Raw genomic sequence first — 25994 nt, 5'->3', positions numbered from 1 at the left:
CTCAGCAAAAGCGAGGTGCTAATAAGCAACTCAGTGAGACCCTGTCTCTAAATAAAATACAAAAATAGGGCTGGGGATGTGGCTTAGTTATTGAATGCCTCTGAATTCAATCTCCGGTCCCCACTACCCCACCCAAAATCTGGATATTGATTATAACTCCAGTGACTAAATGAATTTAGGCATACCTCTTTTAATCCAGAGTTACTGTGTGTCTTTATTCTTATATGAGACCTATTTACTATCTGAAGTGAATTTCAGTCTCCACCCCAAGCTTCTACTGTAAAGGCCTCATTACCATTTCCCTTCCAGTTTCCTTTCATCACTGTCCAAATATTTTATAAAATATTAGTATGACTACCATTAAGTACTGCTAGGAATTAGTATGTATTATGACTCCATGTACAAAGATAAAATCATCTCAGAAAACTGAATTCAGAAAGGATGTCGCAGTCCTAGACATTTAAGCTGGCATAAAAGGAAATTAATAAGTCATTGTGCATACAAAATGGGCAATGTTTTAATGTTTTTAGTTTTAAACATTAAAATGATGATGGAAAAGCTAATTAGGCTTAAAAAGCCCTTAGGCTTTTATAAAAGCCTTAGAATTTATAAAAAGTCTCATTCAGGGAAGAAGTCTCCAAATTTTCAACAGTGGTTGTCTCTGGGAATTCATTATATGTGAACTTCTTTTTGAAGAAAATGGTGAATATAGGAACACCACAGACATGACTAAGGCATAGTAAAGAGATAGTTGATAAAAGTATACATCACTTACTCTTTATTTTTATTATGAAATAGAAAGATACAGAGAATTACAACCCACCCATACACCCACAACCAGCTTTATCAGATTTTAAGAATTGACTATTTGCTTATTTTAAAAAAGAAATATATGATTAAAGAGATTTCCCACTGTATTCTTTCCCCAATCTCATTTTCCTTCTGCCTTAGAGATCACTTGTTTCAGGTTTGATTATGTCCATGAATGCATTTAATATTTGGCCATGGAAAATATATAATACTATTTTTGAGATTTATCCATGTTGATAGTAATATTATCCATCTTAATTTGCATTGTAATGTATATTCAGCACAATGACTAATTGCTTTCAACTTTTCATTTTCACAAACAGTGCTTCAGAGGGCCTTCATGTGTATCTCCCTGAGACATAAGGAGACTACAGAGGAAATGCTGGGTCAAAGATTAAATCCTCACCTTTATTAGATAATGCCAAATTGGGCTAAATACAAAAACTTCCAACAGCATTGTATGAATCTTCTTAAATCTCCATATCTTTCCAGTAATTGACACTGTGATGCTTTTGCCAATGTGATTTAAAATAGTTCACTGTGGTTTCATTTTGCCATATCCCTTACTAGTAATGATGTATAGGGTCAATTTTTTTAGTACTCCCCAAATCCTTTCTCTGCTGGTGTGAACCATCATTAACATATGGAAAGTTTTCACAAATATGTTAGATACGATAATTTTCTTGCTGTTCTTAAGAATTTACACTTCAGCTAGGTGCAATGGTGCACTTTTGTAATCCCAGTGACTTGGGAGACTGAGGCAGGAGGATCGAGAGTTCAAAGCCAGCTTCAGCAATTTAGTGAGGTCCCATACAAATCAGTGAGACCTGTTTCAAAATAAAGAATAAAAAGGGCTGGGGATATGGCTCAACAGTTACCTGGATTCAATCCCTAGTACCCCCCACCCCCCAAAAAAAGTTTTACATTTCATAAGCAAATTTCAGAACAACTTGTGAAATTAAAGGGCAAAAGAGTCCATTAAGAGCAACTCACTTTATTAGGTTCAGTCTCTTCAGCCTAGGCTATATCCTCAATTTATTTTCTTTTATTCTTCAGTTTTCTTGGGTTAAGAAAATCTATTGTTTTAGGGCTGGGGCTGTAGCTCAGTGGTAGAACCCGCCTCGCATGGGTTTGATCCTCAGCACCACATAAAGACATTGTGTCCACCTACAACTGAAAAAAAAAATTTAAAAAAAGAAAATCTAGGGCTGGGGTTGTGGCTCAGCAGTAGAGAACTCGTCTCATATGTGCGGGACCCTGGGTTTGATCCTCAGCACCACATACAAAAATAAACAAGTGAAATAAAGGTGTTGTGTCCAACTACAACTAAAAAACAAATATTAAAAAAAGAAAAAGAAAATATTTATATTTAAGTAGTAATTTAATTGTTTCAGCCTCTGGAATTTAACTCCATTGAGCACATGGTTTTCTATTGTTCATGGTTGTCTTCTCATGCCTCAAATAGTGTCTAGCAAAGACTAACCACTTGATAGTCATTGAATGAATGAAAGCATATATTATCTATATTAGCCTACTGTTTTATGCCTTTGATTACCTTTCCATTTTGATTTCAATTTTGAAATCCACAAACGTTACATTTTTTTGTATAATATGACTTATGTTTTCAAAATTACCTGAATTCACCCATACAATTTTGGGGTTGATGCTTTTTTTATGGCACCTATGAATTTTTTTAAGTTAATAGTGATCATTTCTATTATTTCCTTGACCTAAATTTAAGTTCTGTATTCTTCCCAGTGAATCCTTATTTTCTTTATTTTATTGGTTTATACAAGCCATTCTCTTTAGAAACTTTCTAAAATTGGTTATAATAGTTCTACTACCTGTGTCTATATTGATTATTCACTCAGAATATAAAGACTGTCTTACGTTCTAAAATTTTTGTTTTTCCAATTTTGGTTTGATGTTTCCCAGGGATGCTATTTATCTTGTCCACTAATGAATATTGTCTTAAGTCTGAGGAGTGAATGAGTTAATGTATGTTGAGTATGTATAACAGTGCTTAGTGCATAGTAGGCACCCAATACATATTAGGTTATCTGCTATTGTTGACATTCTATGTGAAGTATTTTACATGCAAATTCCTCACTTAATAGGCAACAATTTACAACAGACACAATTTCATTTAATACATTTCTACAATATAGTATCTTTTGTCATCCCTATTTGAAAAAAAAAAATCCTGATGTTTAGATAATTCAAACAAGTTGTTCAAAGTCACACAATGCCATTAGTAGTGATTTTCCAGAATCCAAGTTCTTAGTCCTGGGAAGTACCTAATGCCTAGAAGAGACTGGAATAAAATAAGGCTATGTGGAATGTAAGAACCAGATAATGGAGAGCCTCATTGACAATTTTAAAGGTGATGACAATTTTAAAGGAGACTGAATTTATAAGACTTGTTGATTGGTTGGATTGGGTGGTTAGTTTAAAAACAACAGCTAGCAAAAATCAGTTTTTTAAAAAATATTTTTTTTAGATGTTGATGGACCTTTATTTTATTCATTTTTTTATATGCAGTGCTGAGAATCGAACCTAGGGCATCACACATGTTAGGCAAATACTCTACCCCTGAGCCACAACTCCAGGCCTGCAAAAAACAGTTTTAACTAGAGATATGTTAATTCTTAAACTTTAAAACTTCAGTTTGGGTGCATTATGGGAAATGGATTTAAGGGTGGCAAAAAAAGAATACCAGAAGGCCCATTAGAAAGCTGTAACACTGATCTATGTGAGATGAATCTTAGACTTAAGGTAACAATATTAAAAATAAGGAGTAAAAGTTCCAGAAATATTTAGGAGATTGAATTTATAAGACTTGGTGATTGGTTGGATTGGGTGGTGAGAGGGATTCCCCAAGGTGAATTCTCTGATGATGAGCAAGGTGTGCATGTTGCCTGAAGGTTTTCTTGCATTCTTTACATTCATAGGGTCTCTCTCCAGTATGAATTCTTTGATGTTGGGCAAGGGATCCACAGTAACTAAAAGCCTTTCCACAAACATTACATTCATAAGGTTTTTCTCCAGTATGAACTCTCTGATGTTGAGTAAGGGATGAGTCATTGCTGAAAGCCTTCCCACATTTAATACACTCATAGGGTTTCTCTCCAGTATGAACTCTTTGATGTTGAGCAAGGTAGGCAATCTGGCTGAATGCTTTCCTACATTCCTGACATTTATAAGGTTTTTCTCCTGTATGAATTCTCTGATGTTGAGCAAGGTGTGAATTCTGGCTGAAGGCTTTCCCACATTCCTTACATTCATAAGGTCTTTCTCCAGTATGTATTCTCTGATGTACAGTAAGGTATGCACGAAGGCTAAATGCTTTCCCACAAACATTACATTCATAAGGTTTCTCTCCAGTATGAACTCTCTGGTGTTGAGCAATGGATGATCTATTGCTAAATGCTTTCCCACATTCAATACATTCATAAGGTTTCTCTCCAGTATGAACTCTCTGGTGTTGAGCAAGATAGGCAAACTGGCTGAAGGCTTTCCTACATACCTTACATTCATAAGGTTTTTCTCCAGTATGAACTCTCAGATGTTGAACTAGATGTGCATTCTGGCTGAAGGCTTTCCTACATTCCTTGCATTCATAGGGTTTTTCTCCAGTATGAATCCTGTGATGTTGAACAAGGTTTGATCTCTGACTGAAGGCTTTCCCACATTCCACACATTTATAGGGTTTCTCTCCAGTATGAATTCTTTGATGAAGAGTAAGGGATGAGCTCTGGCTAAAGACTTTTTCACAATCATTACATTTCAAAAGTTTCTTCTCTGCATAGACACTCTTGGGTTTAGTACCCACCAAACTGTTTTTTAAGCTTTTCTTATATGTTTCATGTTTATATACTTTCTCCTCTTTGGGGATTATCTGTTGTGTATGAAGCAGGGTGTTCTGATGGAAACTTCCCCAAGATTTGTTATATTCTTCTTTTCTCTCATCAATAAAGGCTTCTTCATAAGGGATTTTCTCTTTCTTGAAACATGCCTTCTGATTTCCTGGTTGCCTTTCAAGAGGGCCTTCACATTTCCAGTCTTCTCTCAAACTGGAGTACTCAAACCCAAAGCTTGTAAGTTTTTCCATTATATTCTGGGATGATTGTTCTTCATAAAGTTCCTGCTTTGGCATTAATTCTTTAGTCTCATACATAGATTCCCAGCCTGAAAAAAATAATAAGAAAAAAATGTCTCTTCTATTCTGTGCCAGAAAGATCATTTCTTAAATTACATTCATAAAGTTAACCATGTTATCTGGTTACACATCTGTAATCCCAGTGACTTGAGAGAGGCTGAGCCAGGAGGATTGTCAGTTCAGAGCCAGCCTCAGGAACTTAGTGAGGCCCTAAGCAACTTACTTAGACCCTATCTCAAAATAAAAAATAAAAAAAGGGCCGGGGATGTGGCTCAGTAGTTAAGCCCGTCTGAGTTCAATCCCTGGTATTGAAATAAAGTTAACCATGTGAATTTTATAGCAAATAAACCCAAAAAAACATCGGCTTTCATAGTTTTGAAGTGGTCAAGAAGAGAAAGTGAAATAAGTTGAAATAATTGAAATAATAAATAAATTTAGAAACCTGAGGAGGAATGATTAGAATTGTAAGAAAATCAGTAAGGTCAATTTCAGGGCAAGAAGGAATTATGGATATGGTTGGACTCGGATATAATTTTAGACCTATGTTAAGAATACAGACATGGATATAGTCTCCATTCTTATAGCTGTTTCATTTAAGAACATTCACTGGGGGCTGGAGTTGTGGCTCAGGGGTAGAGCACTTGCTTGGCATGTGTGAGGCCCTGGGTTCGATCCTTAGCACCACATATAAATAAATAAAAGATCCATTGACAACTAAAAAATATCTTTAAAAAAGAACATTTATTGAACAAATACTTAGATTAAATATTTAGTACTAGACATTGTCCTAGATGCTTTTAATGCCATAAAACAAACATTTTTACCTTCATGGACTTTAATTCATAAGTTAACATTCAAGCAAAGTTCTGAATGAAGTGAAGAAACTAGTCACCTATATTTTTAGGAAAAAAACATTTTGTGCAGAAGAGAGAACCAGTTTAAAAAGACATAAAAGTAGGAATATGCCTAGTGAATTTAGGGAATAGTGGGAAGGACTATTCCTTTTCACACTAGAAGTATGGCTAGAAAGGACTGAGTAGTAGGAGATGAAGCTAGGAGGTAAAGGGTGACCAGATTATTTAAATTTTATAGGCATTTTGCTCTGAATAGTCAGATGGAGTGTTCTGAGGACAGCTGCTGTATTATGAAATTATTGCAAGGTAGGAAACAAGGGGAGAAGTAAGGAGACCTATTCGAGTCATTCTGGTGAGAGATGATAGCCATTCACACCAGACAGATATTAGTGGAGGTATGGAGAGGTGGTAAGATCCTCAGTATATTTTATAGGTAGAGCCAAAAAGATATCCTGATAGACAGGATACGATATGTGATAGAGAGAGATGAATCAAGCATAATTTCAAAGTTTATGATCTGAGCAATGAAGTATAGAGTAGCTATCAATAGTGATATGGGTATTGCAGGTCTGAACAAAAAGGTCTGAAAGATCTGGAGTTCAGTTTTAAACGTTTTTAAGGTGTCCTTTAGAGTGGGCAAATGAACACATGATGCTGGAAGTTAAGAAGTAAGTGTGGACTAGAGATTTAAAATTTAAGATGGTATTTAAAGATGTACCTGAAAAAATGAATGTAGATAAAGAGAAGAGGAAAGAGCAAGGAATGAACCCTAGAGCACTCCCAACATTAAGATATATAGGAAAAGAGAAGAAATCAGCAAAAGTGGCAAATGTAAACAAAAAGGAGTCAGGAATGCAATAATTCTTCATCATAGTAAAGGTTATAACAACTTGTTTCATGAATATTCTGAAAAAGAATCAAATATACTTTAACATAAAAAACAAGGTATTAAAATATATTAGGCAAGGAATGTCAAAAATAAATAATAGTAATAATAAGAATAAAAGTAGTTATTAAAAAGAATTTTGTGGGCTGGGGTTGTGTCTCAATGATAGAGCACTTGCCTAGCATGTGTGAGGCACTGGGTTCTATTCTCAGCACTGCATGTAAACAAATAAATAAAAATAAAGGTCCTCAACAACTAAAAAAAAATTGGAAAATAAAGAATTTTGTTTATGTGGTGGTTTGGATAAAACCCACAAATGATTTTTAAAAAGAGGGCACATAGTAAAAATGCAGATGTGTAACCGATGTGATTCTGCAATCTGTATTTGGGGTAAAAATGGGAGTTCATAACCCACTTGAATCTAATGTATGAAATATGATATGTCAAGAGCTTTGTAATGTTTTGAACAACCAATAAAAAAAAAAAAAGAAAAAAAGAAAAGAGGGCACATAATAGAACATAAGGGCTATGGGAGAGGTTATTGTTTATACATCTACATTTTTATCTAATACAAATGTATTTTCCAATTTTAGAATAAATTTAAAAATAAGATAATTAACATTTAGAAGATACCTTTAGCACTGACAACACCATCACCAAATGGGGAAAATTCGATAGAAATAAACTTTACAAGAAATGAGCAAAATCAAGTCAGGCGTGGTGGTGCACATCTGTAATCCCAGCAACTCAGGAGGCTGAGGTGGAAGGAAATGAGATCCTGTCTCAAAATGAAAAATAAAAAGGGCTAGGGGATGTGGCTCATCCATATATACTTTACTACTTTATTACTGGATACTTTAGTAGTAAAGCACATCTTAGTTAAATCCTCTGTACTAAAAGAAAAAAAACTTGAAAAATTAAAAGATAGAGGGGTGTAGGTCAGTGAGAGTGTTTGCCTCACATGCAAGAGGCCCTGGGTTCAATAACTAGGTGCAGGAAAGAGAGAGAAAACAAAACAAAACAAAACAAAAGATTGTTGAATTTTGTCAAATGTTTTTCTTTATTAATTGAAATGATCATGTGGTTTCTTTCATTCTGTTATTAAGGTGTTTTATATTGATCAGTGTTCATATGTTGAAGCTTCCTTATGTTTCAGGAAGAAAAATACTCTGAAAAAGAATCAAATATACAAATATACCAAGAGCTATGTTTTGAAAAGATAACAAAACTGATAAACCTTTAGCTAGATTGACTAAGGAAAACAAAATAAAGAGAGAGGACCTAAGTAAAATCAGAAACAGTCATTACTATCACTTTTACAGATGGGATTACAAGACAGTATTATGAATTGCTGTATGCCAGCAAACTGGGTAACTTGAATGAAATGGACAAATACCTGAAAGCTCAAACCCAAACAAAATCATAACATAACCGGAAACCTGAACAACACTACTATAAATAAGGAGACTGAGTCAATCATTTGAAATTCTCCAACAAAGAAAAGGCTAGGATCAGATGGCTTACCTGATGAATTCTGTCAAACATTCCAAAAAGAGTTTATATCAATACTCTTCAAATAGGAAATCGAAGAGCAAAGATATCCAAACACATTATATGAGGTCAGCATTATCCTGATACCAAAGCCAAACATATTATTAAGAAAACCATAGATTGGTATTTTGTAAGAATACTGATGCAAAAATCCTCAACAAAATGCTGCCAAATGGAATTCAACTGTATACTGAAAGAATTATACAATACAAAGTGAAAGTCATTCCTGAAACATAAGGAAGCTTCAACATATGAACACTGATCAATATAAAACACCATAATAACAGAAGGAAAGAAACCACATGATCATTTCAATTAATGAAGGAAAAAATCTGACAAAATTCAACAACCTTTTGTATCCTTTCAACTTTTCATGGTAAAAATTCTCAACAAACCAAAAACTACAAGAAAACTTCTGAAACATAATAAAAGCTGTATAGGTCTGAAAACCTCACAGCAAAGATCACATTCAATAAAGACTGAAAATATTCTTCCAAGATCAGGAACAAGGCAAGAATGCCTCCTTTGTCCCTTTTATTAAATCACAGTACTTGAAGTCCTAGCTAGAGCAATGAGGAAAGATCAAGAAATTAAAGGCACCCGAGTTGGTAAGCAATAAGTAAAATTCTACCAAAAAACTACTAGAACCCATAAAAGAATTCAGCAGAGCTGGAGTCATAGCTTAGTGTCAGGATACAAAATCAATACACAAAAACAGGTGCATTTCAGACACTAACAACAAATAATCTGAAAAGAAAATGAAGAAATAAGGAATAAACTTACCTAAGGAAGTGAAATACTTATATCCTAAAAATCAAACAATATTGCTGTAAGAAATTAAAGATAGCAATATATGGAAAGTCATCCTCTGTTCGTTCACTGGAAGATTTAATATTAAGATGTCAAAACTTCCCAAAGTGATTTACAAATTCAATGTAATCCATATTAATATTCCAACAATCTTTTTCTAGAAATAGAAAATCTGAAGGAATTATTAATAGCACAATGTTGAAAAATTGAAGAAAGTCAGAGGTCTCACACTTTCTGATTTCAAAATTTACTACAAAGGTACAGTAACTAAAATAGTGTTCTACAGACATACAAACCAATGGAATATAACAAGGAACCCCAGAAGTAAACCCTCACATATGTGGTTGAATTATTTTCTGCGAGAATACCAAGACCATTCAATGAGAAAGGATACTCTTTTCAACAAATGGGTTTGGGGAAAGTTGGGTATCCACATGAAAAACAATGAAGATGGACTCTTACCTTACAAGGTATACAAAGATTAACTCAAAATGAAAAAAAGAAGACCTACTCTATAAAACTCTAAGAAGGAGGGGAAAAACTTCATAACATCAGATTTGACAATAAGTTCTTAGTTATAACACTAAAAGCAAGGCAACAAAAGAATAAACAAATTGGACTAAAAACTTAAAACTTAAAAAAATATTTTTAGTTGTAGATGGACACAATACCTTTATTTAATTTTATGTGGTGCTGAGGATCAAACCAGTGCCTCATACATACGAGGCAAGGGCTCCGCTACTGAGCTACAACCCCAGCCCTCAAATCTAAAACTTTTGAAAGTGAAAAAGCAAGTAACAGAATTGAAGAAAATATTTACAAATCATTTATCAGATAAGAGATTAATAATCAGAGTATATAAAAGAACTCCTACAACTCAAAAACAAAAACCCAATTCTAAAATAGGCAAAGGACTTGAATAGACATTTCTCCAAAGAAGATATTCAAATAGACAACAAACAAGCACTTGAAAATATATTCAACATCATTAATCATTAGGTAAATGCAAACCAAAACCACATTTAGGATGGACACTATTAAAACAAAATGAAACAAAACCAGAAAGTTAGTGAGGATGTGGAGAAAAGTGGAACACCTGTGCATTGCGGGTAAGAATGTAAAATGGTGCAGCCACTATGGGATACAGTATGATGACTTCTTAAAAAAAAAGAAATAGAATACCATGGGAATCTAACAGTTCTACTTCTGGGCAGGTATCCCAAAGTACCTAAAACAGAGAACCAAAGAGATATTTGTACACTCATTCATAACTGTGTTTTACACACTACCAAAAGGTGGAAGCAACCAAAGTATTCAACAATGAATGAATAAACAATGCGGTATACACATAAAATGAAACTTAATTCAGACTTAAAAGGGGAAGAAATTCGGACATATGCTACATGAATGAACATACTAAATCCCAAATACAGTTAAATATCAAGAGGACTAGGGAGTACACCTCTGTGGTAGACCTCGTAGTTTATCATGTATGAAGTATGGGGTTTTATCCCCAGCATAAATAAAATAAAACAAAACAAATTTGTATCTAGATACAATACTGAAAATAGAATAACAAGGACAAGAGAAGAAAGTTCTTAAAAGTAGAAAGGAATAAGACATTATTGAGAGTTGAATTCTTAATATCAATAACAAAAGTCAGAAATGTGTGGAAAGACCTTAAAAAAATTTTTTAGTTGTAGATGGACACAATACCTTTATTTTATTTATTCATTTTTATATGGTGCTGAGAATTGAACCCAGTGCCTCACACATGCTAGGTAAGCACTCTACCCCTGAGTCACATCCCCAGCCCCTGGAAAGATATTTCTAAAGAGATTATATAAATATCTGTCAATCTATTCTTGTATGTGAGACAGAAAAATCAACATACAAAACAAACGAACAAAGCAATAACAACAATAGCAAAATAATTTATATGAATAATATGCCTCGAAAATATTTATAAAGAATTTGCTTTGGCAAAAAGTTCTGGGATGAAAAAAAGAAAATGACAACACAACAAAACAATGTTCTAATGTATAACTTCATAAGAGAAAATAAATTATAACATTAAAAGAAAGCCAGGTTCAGTGGTGCATGCCTGAAATCTGAGTGGCTCAGGACTCAGGGGCAGGAGAATTGCAAGTTCAAAGCCAGCCTCAGCAACTTAGCAAGACTCTTAAGCAATTTAGGAGACCCTGCTCAAAATAAAATATAAAAAGTGCTAGGGATTTGGCTCAGTAGTTAAGAGCCCCTGCATTAAAAAAAAATCATTAAGTACACATAAGATTTGACCAGAACAGTCAATGAAATTAATCAAATGAACATATATCAAAAACTATGCTCAGCTATGGTGTTGCACACCTGTAATCCCAGCAACTTGGGAGGCTGAGACAGCAGGATAACAAGTTCAAGGGCAGCATCAGCAACTTGGTGAGGCTATGAGTAACTCTGCAAGACCCTGTCTCAAAATAAAAGAATAAGAAGGACTAGGGATATGACTTAGCAGTAAAGTGTCTCTGGATTCCGTTTCCAATACCAAAACAAACAAAAAAAGTTAGAGTTAGGGCTGGGGTTATGGCTCAGTGGTAGAGCGCTGAGTAGTAACACACATGAGGCACTAGGTTTGATCCTCAGTGGTAGAGCGCTGAGTAGTAACACACATGAGGCACTAGGTTTGATCCTCAGCACCACATTAAAATATAATAGAGGTATAGTGTCCACCTACAACTAGAAAGAAATAAATATTTTTTAAAATGTGGTACTATATATACACGATGGAATATTACTCAGCATTAAAAGAGAATAAAATCATGGCACTTGCAAGTAATGGATGGAGTTGGATAACATTATGCTAAGTGAAGTAAGCCAATCCCAAAAAACCAAATGTTAAATGTTTTCTCTGGTATGTGGTGCTGATCCACAGTGGAGATTGGGGGGTGGGGGTGGAGCATGGGAGGAATGGAGGAACTTTGGATAGGGAAAAGGGGAAGGAAGGGAAAGGAGGGAACAGATGGGTAGAAAAGATAGTGGAATGAGGTGGACATCATTACCCTATATACATGAATGGAGACACGAATGATGTGATTCTACTTTGTGTACAACCAGAGACATGAAAAATTGTGCTCTATATGTGTACTATGAATTGAAATGCATTCTGCTGTCATATATAACAAATTAAAATAGATAAATAAATTTAAAAAAATTTTAAAAATAAAATAAAATAATGTAGTACTTAAAATGGAATAGGATGAAGCTCAAATATAGTAAAATTTAATATATTACAAGGTAACATTCAGAACCACAGGCAAAAAGAGATCATTTATTCAATAAACATCTAGGATATTGGTTTTTATAAGGCACAGAAATTAAATTCTTACTTCAAATAATCCTCACAACATACCTAAGAATAATTTCTTAAAATATTATAAAAAACATGAACTACAAATATACAAGAAAAATATATATGTATTGTCATACATGCACGGCACACATACACACAAACACTTTCCTTAAAATAAGCAAATGACTACAGTAGGCACTTCACAAAAGAAGAAATCCTAATGGCTATTATAAATGGGAAAAGATGGTCAATATCTTTAGTAATCAAATTGTAAGTATAGGGATATTATTTACCTAACAGGTTGGCAAAAAATCTTGAACTCACAAATTATGAATGTTGAATAATGGGTGCTCTCACAAACCACTTTTTGAAATGTAAATTAATACAAGCATTGTCTAATAAATTCATGGCTACACTGTCTACATGAATTCCAGCATGTGTACACCAGCAGTCACGTATAATGTTCACAGAAGTAACATTTATAATAACATAAAGTGTAAACAACTGAAGTGACCATCAGTGGATAAAATCCACAATGGAGGGCATTTAAAAAATTGTTTTTAAATTTATTTTTTAGTTGTAGTTGGACACAATACCTTTATTTCACTTATTTATTTTTATGTGGTGCTGAGGATTGAACCCAGGGTCTCGCACATGAGAGGCAAGTGCTCTACCGCTAAGCCACAACCCCAGCCCTAAAAATTTTTTAAAAAATAAATCAATGGACCACAGTTATAAAAGTCAACATAGATTAAATCTCAGGAACATAATTTCAATTATGAAAGAAAAAAGGTCACTGAATCACATGCATAGAATGTTTTTATCTATAAAAAGAATGAATATATACACACACACACATATACCTACAGGATATATAAATATATACATAAAGTTGAGAAAATATAAACTCAATATATATATGAAAATAAATTATGCATAAATATACTCTTTCTCTCTCTCTCTCTCTCCCCGTATATTTTCAACCTTTTTATCCCCAATTCTTTTTATTTTTTGAGACAGGGGCTCACCAAGTTGTGGAAGCTGGCCTTAAACTTGCGATCCTCCTGCCTCACCTCCCGAGTTGCTGTGTGCCACTGCACCCAGTTATATTCTCAACTTTTTTTTCTGACTCTCATTATGGAGATTTTATTTATTTACTTTTAGATCTATATGACAGTAGAGTACTTTGACATATTACACATACATGGAGTATAACTTATTCTAATTAGGTTCCCATTCTTGCAGTGGTATGTGATGTGAAGTTTCACTGGTATATTCTTAACTTTTTTTTTAACCTTTTTTTAATTGTTGATAGACCTTTATTTTATCCATTTATTTATATGCAGTACTGAGAATTGAACCCAAGTGCCTCACACATGTGAGGCAGGCACTGTACCACTGAGCCACAACCCCAGCCCTATTCCCAACTTTTTATGGAAGAAAACATGAGTGTGTAAATATATATGTGTATATATGTGCGTGTGCACACATACATGTGTACATTTTGTTTTAGGATCTCACAACTATAAAGAGAAGCCAGGACATGATAAGCAAAATCATAAGATAATGGATACCCAGTGAGGGTGGGATGGGCCATGGTTGAGGAGTCATGTATCATTACAAAGAGGCCCTCAAGGGCTTGCAATGGCATTGACCATTTTCTCTCAAGCTAAGAAGCAGTTAAGTGGAGCTGAGCACAGTGGTGCATGCCTGTCATCCCAGCTACTCAGAAGGCCTGAGGCAGGAGGATTGCTAATTTGAAGCCAACATGGGCAACTTATCAAGACCCTGTCTCAAAATAAAAGTATAAAAAAGGGATGGGATTGCAGTTCAGTAGTAGAATACTTGTGTAGTATGTGCAAGGCCCTGAGTTCAATTCCCTGTACAACAAAAGAAAACATAGTAGTAGTAAATAGATTTTTGTTCTATTAAACTACATACATGAGATAATGTATATTTGTGTGATTCATCTAATAATATTAATCAATGAAATTTAATCATATATCCTTTGATACTATAGTTACATATTAAAGGTTTTTTCTTAGAAAATTGATCAAGGACATAAAGGATTGGGTAGAGGCAACTGAGAAGTGACCTGGGGAATGGGGTTGACAGAATGTTTACAATGAACATTAGTTTTTCATTTGACCTATTTCCTATGTCTATCTGACACTCCTTCCTACATTGCAATACTAAATTCTTAGTCTCTTCTCCCTTAAATGCTTTCTAGCTGCTAACCTCTGTTTTCATTAAAGACCAACATCTTTACAGTTACCTGTACTCCTCTGCCTCTCACCTTTTCTCTGAGCTTCTTTGATGTTAGCTATCAGCTTTCTCTTCATATGTTGTTCTATAGCTATATCATATTTCCACTACTAGCCTGTTAATTGTTTGATTATTTATACATACATGTAACACCTGAGCATCTTGGGGAGTGAGCTGGGGAATAGGATTCAAACCCTGTTTAAAATGAAAATTCAAAAATGTTGATTAAAGGTAAATGAAGTGATCATTCAGAAAAAAAATTAGTTTGGAAACTACTATTATTAATAGCAGCTAATAGTTATTGAGTTCATACTATAAGATGGAATTGTTCAAAGCGTGCACACACGCGCACACACACACACACACGCTTTATTTGTAGATGGACACAATACCTTTATTTTATTTGTTTGTTTATATGTGGTGCTGAGCATTGAACCACAACCCTAGTCCCACTGTTAAAAGTACTTTAAAAGTACTATCCAGCGGGGCTGGGGTTGTGGCTCAGTCGTAGAACAGTTGCCTCACATGTGTGAAGCACTGGGTTCGATTCTCAGCATCACATACAAATAAATGAATAAAATAAAGGTCTGTCAAAAATTTAAAAACATTTTTTAAAAAGTACTATCCAATTTTGGAGATGATAAAACAAAAAGCACAGGTTAAATAAAGGGCTGGGCTCATTGCTATACAAAATTACATATAAGAGGTTGTGAGGGGAATGGGAAAATAAACAAGGAGAGAAATGAATTACAGTAGATGGGGTAGAGAGAGAAGATGGGAGGGGAGGGGAGGGGGGATAGTAGGGGATAGGAAAGGTAGCAGAATACAACAATTACTAATAGGGCATTATGTAAAATTGTGGATGTGTAACCGACGTGATTCTGCAATCTGCATTTGGGGTAAAATTGGGGGTTCATAACCCACTTCAATCTAATGTATGAAATATGATATGTCAAGAGCTTTGTAATGTTGTGAACAACCAATAAAAATAAATAAATAAATAAATAAATAAATAAATAAAGGGCTGGGTAAATTGTAGCTCAGTAGTAGAGCATTTGCCTACCACCTGTGAGGCTCTGGGTTTGATCCTCAGTACCACAAACAAATAAATAAATAAAATAAAGGTATTGTGTCCATCTACAACTAAAAATATATTTTTTAAAAAGCACAGGTTGAGCAACATTCCTAAAATTTCACTGGCATGTAAGTTTCAGGCAGGATTTGAACCTGGTACTTCCTTTAGGGGTATCTTTATGGCTCAAAATTGGGAAAGTTGTTTGTTTCATTTTGTTTTGTACTGGGGATTAAACCTAGGGGCACTCCACCAGCCCCCGCTCCCTTTTAAGTATTTTTTAGTTGTAGATGGATACAATACCTTTTTATTTATTTATTTATTTTTATGTGGTGCTGAGGATTGAACCCAGTGCCTCACACATGCTAGGCAAGTGCTTTACCACTAAGCTACAACCCCAGTCTCCCTTTTACTTTTTTTAAATTTTGAGACAGGGTCATATTAAATTGCTCAGGCTAGCCTTGAGCTGGCAGTCCTCTTGCCTCAGCTTCCTGAGTCACTGAGATTACAGTTTGTGCCCAGCTTGAGAAAGATTTTTTTAGAGACTGGAAGAGGAGGGCTGGGGATAGAGCTCATGGTAGAGCACTTGCCTAGCCTGCATGTGTGAAGCCCTGGACACAATCCCTAGTTCCAAAGAAAAAAAGAAAAAGAAAAAAAAAAAGACTAGGATAAGATTATGAAACAGAAACGAAACAGGACTCAGACAACATTAAACAAGTTATAAGAAAGTAGAGAGCAAAGTGTGAAAGGAGAGTTAACAATAACACAGGGGGGAGAACATCCTAGAAGGCCCCAAGTTTCTATTAAGCCCTAGAACATGTGAGAGCATGCCCACAAATAATAATGAAGAGGTGATTTCTTTGAATCAAACTGAGCTGTCATTTGCAAAGGTTTTGTTTGTTTTTCAGTGCTGGGGATGGAAGCCAGGACCTTGTACATGCTAGACAAATGCTCTGCCAATGAGCCACATCCCCATCCCACCTGCAAATGTTTTTTCCTGCCTATTCCTCTTCACTCACCTGAACACAAGCCACTTGTGAACTCTCTCTTCACCATCCATGGCTCTTTTCCTTGTTCCAACAATAATATCACACTTGGCTTAGAAAAGCAAAGACCTGCACATATGGAAAGAAACAGTACTTGGTCATGCTGTGGATAGCCCAAAACTCAGACTGGATCCTTGGACAGTCAGGGAAGATGGAGCTTAAAGGAAGTCAAAGAAAAATGTGTAAAGGACATGTATCAGAAGGACAGGGAAGATAAAGCTTCAGACATAGGTCAACAGTAGACCTATCCATTGCCAATGTCACAAACATTAAACCATTTGTTTGGCACAGCCAGCAGACACTTTTGGATAGCAGCTATCCAAAAGTTTACAAAGGTGGTAGCAAAGAGCCCCTTAGGAGTACAAGTACAGTTCTGTAAGGGGAATATATCCTTACCCAGTGACACCAAGATCCTATAGTTTTCCAACATCACATTACTGTATAAATGCCTCTGAGAGGAATCCAGACAATTCCACTCTTCTTGGGAGAAGTCTACAGCCACATCTCTGAAGGTCACCAAATCCTGAAAGAAAATAAATGAATTAACTTCCTCCCTTATCATGCTCACATCATTTACTCTGACCCAAGCATACAGGGTTTTCCCTTATACTACATTCTTAAATATGTCTGCTGTGTTCCCCCTGAGGGCCTCAGATTATTCTGTATGAAAGAGCAATGCTGGTCGGGCATGATGGTGCACACCTGTAATCCCAGCTATTAAGAGACTGAGGGAGGAAGATTTGCAAGTTTGAGGCCAACCTCAGCAACTCAGCGAGATCTTGTGTTGGGAGCTGCCCTAGATGAAAATGCCCTTAAGTCCTGAAGCACCGGGTTTTGACCAATTATTGCCTTCAGTCTGGAACAGCAGTGCCAGGTAGCAGTAACTTGGGGGGTTACTCTGCTCAGATAGTGAGGCGTGGCTCCAGGTGTAGGCGTCACCCACCAGGGGTTGAGCTACACTCACCCATTCCTTTGTAATCCTACCCCTTGCCTCATTTGAATGGCTTCTTCCCAATAAAAGGGTTCAGCTCATGCTCCTCCTCGCTCTCTTTCTTGCCTGCCTTGCCCCCCTTGTGGGAGCTGCAGCTGAGGAGTGGTCACTAACTCAAAGGAAAGGTACTTTCTGTGTCTGTGTCTTTATTTATTCCCTAGATTCACTTGGAGTAATCCTGACTGGTTTAGTCGTGAGATGTGACAATCTTGTGTCAAAATAAAATAAATAAGGGCCAGGGATATAGTTCAATCCCCCATCTCTCTCTCTCTCTCTCTCTCTCTCTCTCTCTCTCTCTCTCTCTCTCTCTCTCTCTCACTCACACTCACACACACACACACACACACACAGCCATGCTCCTAATCCAGTTCCCTGTTCTCATAACCCTGCTTTGTTTTCCTTCAAAGTACTTATTTTGTTACTATTGTCTGTCCTCTTTCCCCCACTAAAATTCAACCTCCATGAGGGCAGAGTGCTTTTGCTTTGGTCACTGGTATATCCTCAAAGGACAGCATGTGATCCACATGAGGCATTCAGATACCGAATAACCTGAATTAATGAATGAATTGTTTGAAAATTTCAAGAACTATAGGGGTTTAAAAAGTGACATCAGGAAGTACTTGGCATATTTCTAAAAACCAAGCATAGCAAATCATCAATTCCATTAAAATTCAAATACTTCAATCCAGATTTTTAAGTTTTTGTGTAAAGAAATATGTGTTTTGGGCTGGGGTTGTGGCTCAGTGGTAGAGCACTCGCCTAGCATGTACGAGGCCATGGGTTCGATCCTCAGCACCACATAAAATAAACAAAATAAAGATATTTTAAAAATTAAAAAATAAAGAAAAGAAACTAAAATTTAAAAAAAGAAAAAAGAAATATGTGTTTCTTTAATGTGACCACTTGCTGTTGAAACTAATATAATGTGTGGACTTTTATTAATTTTTTTTTACAAAAGTAAAAGATGTGACTATGTCAAGGGCAATAAAAAGAAATGACTTTTTCTTACATTTGATAGTTTTGTCTCCATTAAAGGAACTGTTCCCATAGAAACAAAAGTTTCCCAGAGTTTTTCAACTGAGTAACATTTTTTTCCTCAATTATATGAAGTACAATGTGAATAGTTCCCTCTCTGCAATGGCTAACGGTTTGGCTGGTATAGTACATATTCTTACCAAAATGCTTTCCTTAGCTTATAAAAACATATACAGTAAATGTATACATATTTATATATGACATTTTTCACTGATTCTTTGATTTAAATTAATCTACACAGTCAACAAAAATAAAAACCAAATCAATATAAGGAGTTTAAATCCTAAACTTAAAACATTTAATCCCTAACAAATTATAATAATATAGTTATCCCTCATATTTGTGTGTTTCTGCATCTGCGTTGAGATAAAAATATTTTTGGAGAAAATATTGTCTGTATTGAATCATACAGATATTTTTTCTTGTCATTATTCCCTAAATAATGCAGTATAACCACTATGTACATAGCATTTGGCATGTATTAAATATTATAAATAATCTAGAGATGATTTAAAGTATATGGGAGGGCTGCTCGCCTGTAATCCCAGCAGCCTGGGAGACTGAGGCAGGAGGATCACGAGTTCAAAGCCAGCCTCAGCAAAAGCAAGGTGCTAAGCAACTCACTAAGACTCTGTCTCTAAATAAAATGCAAAATAGGGCTGGGGATGTGTCTCAGTAGTCAAGTGCCCCTGAGTTCAATACCCAGTACCACCCCCCCCAAAAAAAAAGTATATGGGAGATTATATGGAAATACTATACTAATTTATGACAGAGACTTGAGCATTCTTGGGTTTTTGTATTGGCAGGGGTCCTGGAACGAATATTCCAGAGATTCTGAAGGACAAATATACCTCAAAATTCATTCATAATTATCAATCAAACCAGTGTGAAGCAAAAAATAGTTCCCTTCACTTTTTTCCCTTAGAAAAACATGGCTTCCAGCTAAGTAGACTAATTCTCTGATGCCCTGTCATCTGATGACTCTTATTTCCCACATTTCTTGTGCCATGGTATTTGGAAGTGATGCAGGTGACCTCTCCATTTCCCCCTTCCTCCTTTTTAAAAGACAGTTAGTTTTAAACCTCATGAAATCAGACCATGTCATTCACCATCCTTCCTTATTTTAGTTGTCTAACAATTCCCAGTAGGTATCTCTGTCATTCCTTGAACACTTCAGCACGTGGTTCATTGTTACTCTATTCTTCTCATAATAATTGGCCATTTCAATATCCATATAAGTAACTCCCAACAACTTGGTCTGTTAGTCCTCCCCTGCTACAATAATCTTGTCCTCCATACTTCCATAGTCATTTACTTTCATGAACTTATCAGTAAGCACCAATGCCTCCATAATTTCCATTGTCCTACTCTGATTTATACCTCCTATATTTCAAGTGTTGCCCTCTAATACCCAGTCAGGGTAACTCTGAACCCACTAGAACTTATAATTCAATGATCTTACCACATTTTCACTATTCCTCATCCCACACAACTTCACTTTGTAACACAACAATTTGTGATAACCATCCCTTATATATAACCTCAACTTCCCTGCCCTTCTTTTGATTGTACTGATTTGGTTAACCACAGCCATCTGTCCACTTACTCTGTGCCTACACTCAGCAGGGTTGAACTTCACTGAAGAAAATTACTCCAACTATGCTAACTAGTTTCACTTTAAATCCATGATCACTAATCTCAAGTGAGCCAAAATGCTCTCTTACATGATATATTTCCTAGCGTGTTTGTTTCCCCACTCCTTTAAATGATCACTTGATACTTTTCCTCAAATCTTCAATTCCTCCTTCTCCTCCATCCTGACTCTCATAAGATGATTTGGTGTTGTTTGTTTTTTCTCCTAACTTAAATTTCTACTTCCATTCTTGTCCTCTTTTAGTCTATTTAAAACAAACAGACACTATTAAAAACAAAAGCCATTTGAAGAGAAATTCCACAAACTCCCTTAACGCCGATACATTGACCATACCTACATACTCTAACTTGCCCCTATTAATATAAATGAAAGCTCATTTTCCTAGAAAAGGCTAACCTCTCAGCTCCTCTTACCTACTCAAGCACATTTTTCCAGCAATTCCCTCCTCTCCCTTTATCTTCAAAATGTCCCTTTCTACTGAATTGTTAACATTAGGCTACAAAACATATGCATTGTGTGAGTCAGCTTTCTGCTACTGAAACAAAATACCTGTAATAATAAACTCATAAGGAGTTTAAATTCTAAACTTAAAACATTTAACCCCTAACAAATTATGATAACAGCTCCTGGTTTCAGAGGTTTCAGTCCGTGGTCACTTGGCCCTATTGTGCTGGAAACTGTGATTGTGCATTATATCATAGTGGAAGTGTACGGCAGAGGAGGTGCTCACCTGATGGGAGAGAGGGCAGGGGAGGAGGGAGGGAGGAAGGGGTGAGGGTCTCAAAATCCCTTTCTAGGGCATACCACTAATGACTAAGGTCTTCTACCACCTCCCTCTAGTGCTACAGGCTAGGGATCAAGACTTTAGCACGTGGGCCTTTGGGGGACATTCAAGATCCAAAGTATAGCACCCATTATTCTGAAACCTAGTTAACCTAGTTAACCACACTTTTTCCTAAGTTATCATCCATTTTTCCGCCAAATGCCGCAGTCTTGGCTGGGCACAGAATCACGAGCCACTCAAGCAGGAACAAAACTTTATTTTGAAAAAGCCGCCAATATTCTGTAGGCGCCGGCAAGCCAAACCCGGTCCTCCCACGCGGGCGTCTACCGGAACCTCCCGTCCCCCGGAACCGGGGGGGTCCCCCGGACCTCCCCCGGACCTCCCCCGGAATTTCCTCCTACTATCCTTCCCCAACCAATGGGAACTCTCCATGAGTCCCAGTAACATGAATCCGGTAGCAGGCCAGGGTGAACAGCGGGAGTCCAATTTCCATATGAATGTAAATCTTAACATAATCATATCTCAGTGGCTAGCTGGCGTCACTTTACAACCAAAGGTGCCATACATCCTATATTTGCTTGTGGCTCCTAGCAACTAAGGTCTTCTACCACCTCCCTCTAGTGCTACAGGCTAGGGATCAAGACTTTAGCACGTGGGCCTTTGGGGGACATTCAAGATCCAAAGTATAGCACCCATTATTCTGAAACCTAGTTAACCACACTTTTTCCTTAAGTTATCATCCATTTTTCTCCTACCCTTACAATAATTTGAAAGAGTTGTCTATGTTCTTTATTACTTCCATTCACACCCCATCCCAGTGAAATATATGTTCACAGGATTACTATGGCTGCTCCACTGAGAACAGACTAAAAGAGAATAAGAATGAAAGTAGAAATTTAAGTTAGGAGAAATATAGCAATAATCCAAGTGAGAAATGATTCTGAATAGAATGGAAATGCTGGTAGTAAAAAGTAATCTGATTCTAGATATGTTTTAAAGGTAGAACAAACAGAACTCCCTAATGGAAGAGTTTAGCTTGTGATAGGGGTGTAATATAAGAGTTTCTTAGTTGATTTTCCTTTTTCTATCCTTGTTCCATTCAGTTTATTTTCAACAGCAACCAGAGTGATCCTACTGAAATGAGAATCAAATGTTACTCATGCTCCCAAACTTCTATTGGCTCATTTCACTCAATTTGAGAAATGTTTGCATTTGAGATATTATGAAACCAAATGAAGATGTTGAGTAGGCAGTCATATATAAAAGTTAAGTTCAGGAGAGAGGTCTAAACTGTATACAATTTGATGGTTGTTAGCATAATAGATGGTATGTCAAGCTATGAGACAGGATGAGATCATCTAAGAATGAGTTTAGATGGAGGAGGAGGACCAGCACTAAGCCCTGTGGTATCCAAAGTGAATAAGTTCTTAATAAAAGTCCATTAAATGCTTGAATGATGTTTGGGAAGGGACTAGAATGAAGAAGCTAGCTTGTATCTGTTATCTGAGGGAAAGGATGCCAGGAAGAGGGAACAGCAAGTGCAAAGCCATGCATTAAGAATGTATCTGGGGGGCTGGGAATATAGATTGGTAGAGTGCTTGCCTCACATGCATAAGGCCCTGGATTCAATCCCCAGCACCACCAAAAAAAAAAAAAAAGTATTTAACTCATTACAAGGAAGTAAGAACTGACTGAATGGGTGAAATTAGATAAAGTCAAGGGGGATAGTCAGTAGGGCTCTGCAGGCCATTCTTTTATTCTGAATGAGACGGCAAGAGTTTGGAGAGTTTCCTCCCTCTCCTCGGTGTTGGGGATTGAACCCAGGGCCTTGTGCATGGGAGAGAAACACTCTACCATATGAGCTATATCCCTAGCCCCTATTAAAGAATTTTGAGAAGTGAGATGATTGACTACTCAGAAAGTTTCAGCAGAAGGAAAGTTAAGGTTTGTTTGCTTTGAAAAGCAAGAAGGTACTTCAGGAAAGAGAAAATCCCAACTCACCTGGTACATGGCATTAAGAATTTCAACAGCCATTCTTTCTTCCTCCTGGCTCTTCACTTGAGAAATGGCAGCGATGTCAGTTGACTGACATGGGAAAGGGAACATGAGAAACTTTCCTTGCAGCATCCAGAATTACCAGTCTAGACTTTTAGGCTTCTCTTCCTTCTGGTTGCAATCTTCCCTTAAATAAAGAAAGCACAAGGAAGAGCTAGGAATTTATTTGCATACAGTTTAATCCATTCCTAAATCATGTCCCAATTTATCATTTAGCAGATGACTTTCAGATTTAACAAAGACTCTGAGGAATGTAATCATTTACATAAAAGACAAGTAACAAATAAGAGCAACAAGATCAGCAAAAGGTTTGACTGACTCCACAATCCTCCTTTTCAACAGATCAGATATTCCAAAATTTGGTGGCACACTGAAGCACGTGGCTAAGACACTGAGCGGCACACAATCTCGCTCAGTTCCCTCCTATACCCCAAATCTAAAAACTATTACAGTGTTAACGACGGCTTCACACATGCCAGTTAAAGGCCAGGGGCATAAACAATCTCAAACAGGCACCCCACACACACACCTCAAGCCTCCAACCAGGGCGGGGGAGGGGGGGTGTCACACATCTAGTCACAAAGAAGCCACGGGGACTGGCACCACGGAGGGTGGAGAACACCTACCCACTCCCGCCCCTTTCAATCTCACCCACTCGGTACCAACCACCGATTCACTCGCACCCACAGTCACACAGACACGACGTGGTCACGCACATCGGGTGACACTCTCACAAGGTTCGGTACCGACCACAGTCTCACACGTAGAGTCACTCAGGGGACCCGGGGACGGGCGTCAGGGAGACCCACAGGCCACTTCTCAGCCCACACCCTCACCTGCAGAACTGAACTGCAGGAAGATCCCTTTCCCGCCCCAAGTCTCAGGGAGTCTCCGCCACTTTGGCCTCGCCTGCCTCGCTCAGCTGGACGGAACCCTGCCTAGCGCGCCAGGAAAGAAGCACCTCAACTCCCTCGGCCCGGGAGGACACAAAGAGGCCGCCGGCCCAGTTCCCGCGGGGGCCGCTGGGAAACGTAGTCCAGGGGCAGAAAAGGCCGCAGCCTTGCTCCGGCTCCGCGAGAGCCACTCTGGGCTGGCTCCCCAGAGCGGTGTCCGAAAGTCTTGATTTCTCTGGTCTCTTACTGGGCAGGGCACGGGGACTGGGCGGAGGGTCACATTTGACGGTCTGGGTTTGAAGTGCGCAGACACAAGCGCTCGACATGCCTCCCTTAGCAACCTGAGTGGGGAACCTAGATTGCGCGCTCGCTGCAGGGGAAGAGGTTTGCGCCCGGACCGCAGAGGGTGAGTGCCGAGTTCGTAGGATGCGCGGGAATACTCGAAGAAACGGGGTGCAGGGAGGCAAAGGGCGCAGGTGTACGATGCTTCTGCCTAGTCCTGCTTCCCCACCCCAGGGCCTCTTGTTCCAGACTGGGAGGGGCGCGGATAGGGCAGAGAGTGTCACCCTCGGCAGGTGGTTCCTGTTTTTGTGACTTGGTGACAGTGGGTGTGAATGGCTTCTCTCCCTAAAAAGGCTCTTCTACCAGGTTTCTTGAAATTTCTCTGACTGCATTTATACAGACACCAACGTCACACCTCCGAAGAGGCTGTTTCTAATGACGCCTCTCCCTCACACTCCACAGCTCCTTAATCTTTGTGTACTCTCTTAGAACACTTAGTATTTATATTTAAAGTTCTTATTTATTGTCTCCCCTCAAGTCATCTGATTGTGCTTTTGCGTGTGAATACATGACCATTTGTGTCATTATATTGTGAATGTAATTGTGTGAAACTTTGTGTTGGGGTGAGCACGGTACATTTCTGTGATCATGTGTATGATTGTTACATGTATGTGACATTTTTTAAGCATATAAAGCAGGGTTTATTTTAAAAGGGGTAACATAGACTTATTCAGGGAGGGAGAAGAGGACCATACCTGGTATCCTGGTATCCCAAGTATTGAAAGTGTTCTGCCTTTTTATATGTCCTAGACTTCCTTTATTCTCCTGCTCTCTTCCCCATATCTGTCTTCTTCCTGTGTGCTAGGTCTAGGAACTGCTCCGTGGGATGGCCAAAAGGTGGGAAACAGGTGGCCTGGAGGAGTCAGGGAGGAGTGATCAGGGCAGGAAGTGGGCCCAGGAAGAATTAATTTGCAACTCCCTGTAGGGAGGGACAATTCCTGGGACAGGTTATCTTAGCAGTGGGTTGGAGCTGGGGCAGGTTCTTGATAGGGGTAGGGGAAGGGCTCAGAAGGAATTAACATTTCAATCCCTCCATTCTCTGGATTTGACCCTTGCCTATCTGCCTGTCTAATTCTGGCTCCATTCCCCCAAGTAATTTTAGGACCTCCTTACTACTGTGGCTGCTTCCAGCTGAGAGGAGTTGACAGGGGTGGGGCAAGAATGTATGTGACATTTTAAATGTAAACTATGGGAATGTGCTGTGATAGGGACTGATTTGTGGAAATGGAATAGGAATGTTTGTAACAGACCTTGGAATTCTGCTTTGTGGTATAAGATTACAAACCACCTACTGTGTGCCATATGCCATTTGAGTTGTTGGGAGAGACACAGAGAAACTTTCAAACAATAGTGAATAGGCTGGGCCTATTGGCACATGCCTGTAATCCCAGCCTCTGGGGAGGCTGAGACAGGAGGATTGGGAGTTCAAAGCCTCAGCAAG

At 37.6% G+C, this 25994-nt stretch overlaps 1 protein-coding gene across 5 annotated transcripts; it reads right to left on the bottom strand.

The window, feature by feature from the left end:
• Positions 1 to 1022: 1022 nt before the first annotated feature.
• On the bottom strand, positions 1023 to 25994 carry LOC308637114 (uncharacterized protein). 5 transcript variants are annotated; one of them, XM_081273265.1, is made up of 6 exons: positions 24155 to 25994; positions 23265 to 23445; positions 17196 to 17322; positions 16773 to 16868; positions 14826 to 14876; positions 1023 to 4998 (listed from the first exon to the last, which is right to left on the bottom strand). In XM_081273265.1, exons 2-6 carry the CDS (start codon positions 23388 to 23390, stop codon positions 3641 to 3643), a joined length of 1758 nt encoding a protein of 585 aa, XP_081129391.1. In that variant the 5' UTR covers positions 23391 to 23445; positions 24155 to 25994; the 3' UTR covers positions 1023 to 3640. The 5 variants fall into 5 exon arrangements, with proteins under 5 accessions (XP_081129391.1, XP_081129393.1, XP_081129392.1 ...); XM_081273267.1 differs by having other exon boundaries at positions 14835 to 14876; XM_081273266.1 differs by having other exon boundaries at positions 23265 to 23440.

The sequence above is a fragment of the Spermophilus citellus genome, assembly GCF_964194105.1.
Source record: "Spermophilus citellus genome assembly, chromosome: 18".
Lineage (NCBI taxonomy): Eukaryota > Metazoa > Chordata > Mammalia > Rodentia > Sciuridae > Spermophilus > Spermophilus citellus.
The sequence above is the reverse complement of the archived record's forward strand: the minus strand, read 5'-3'. Positions and strand labels throughout refer to the sequence as shown.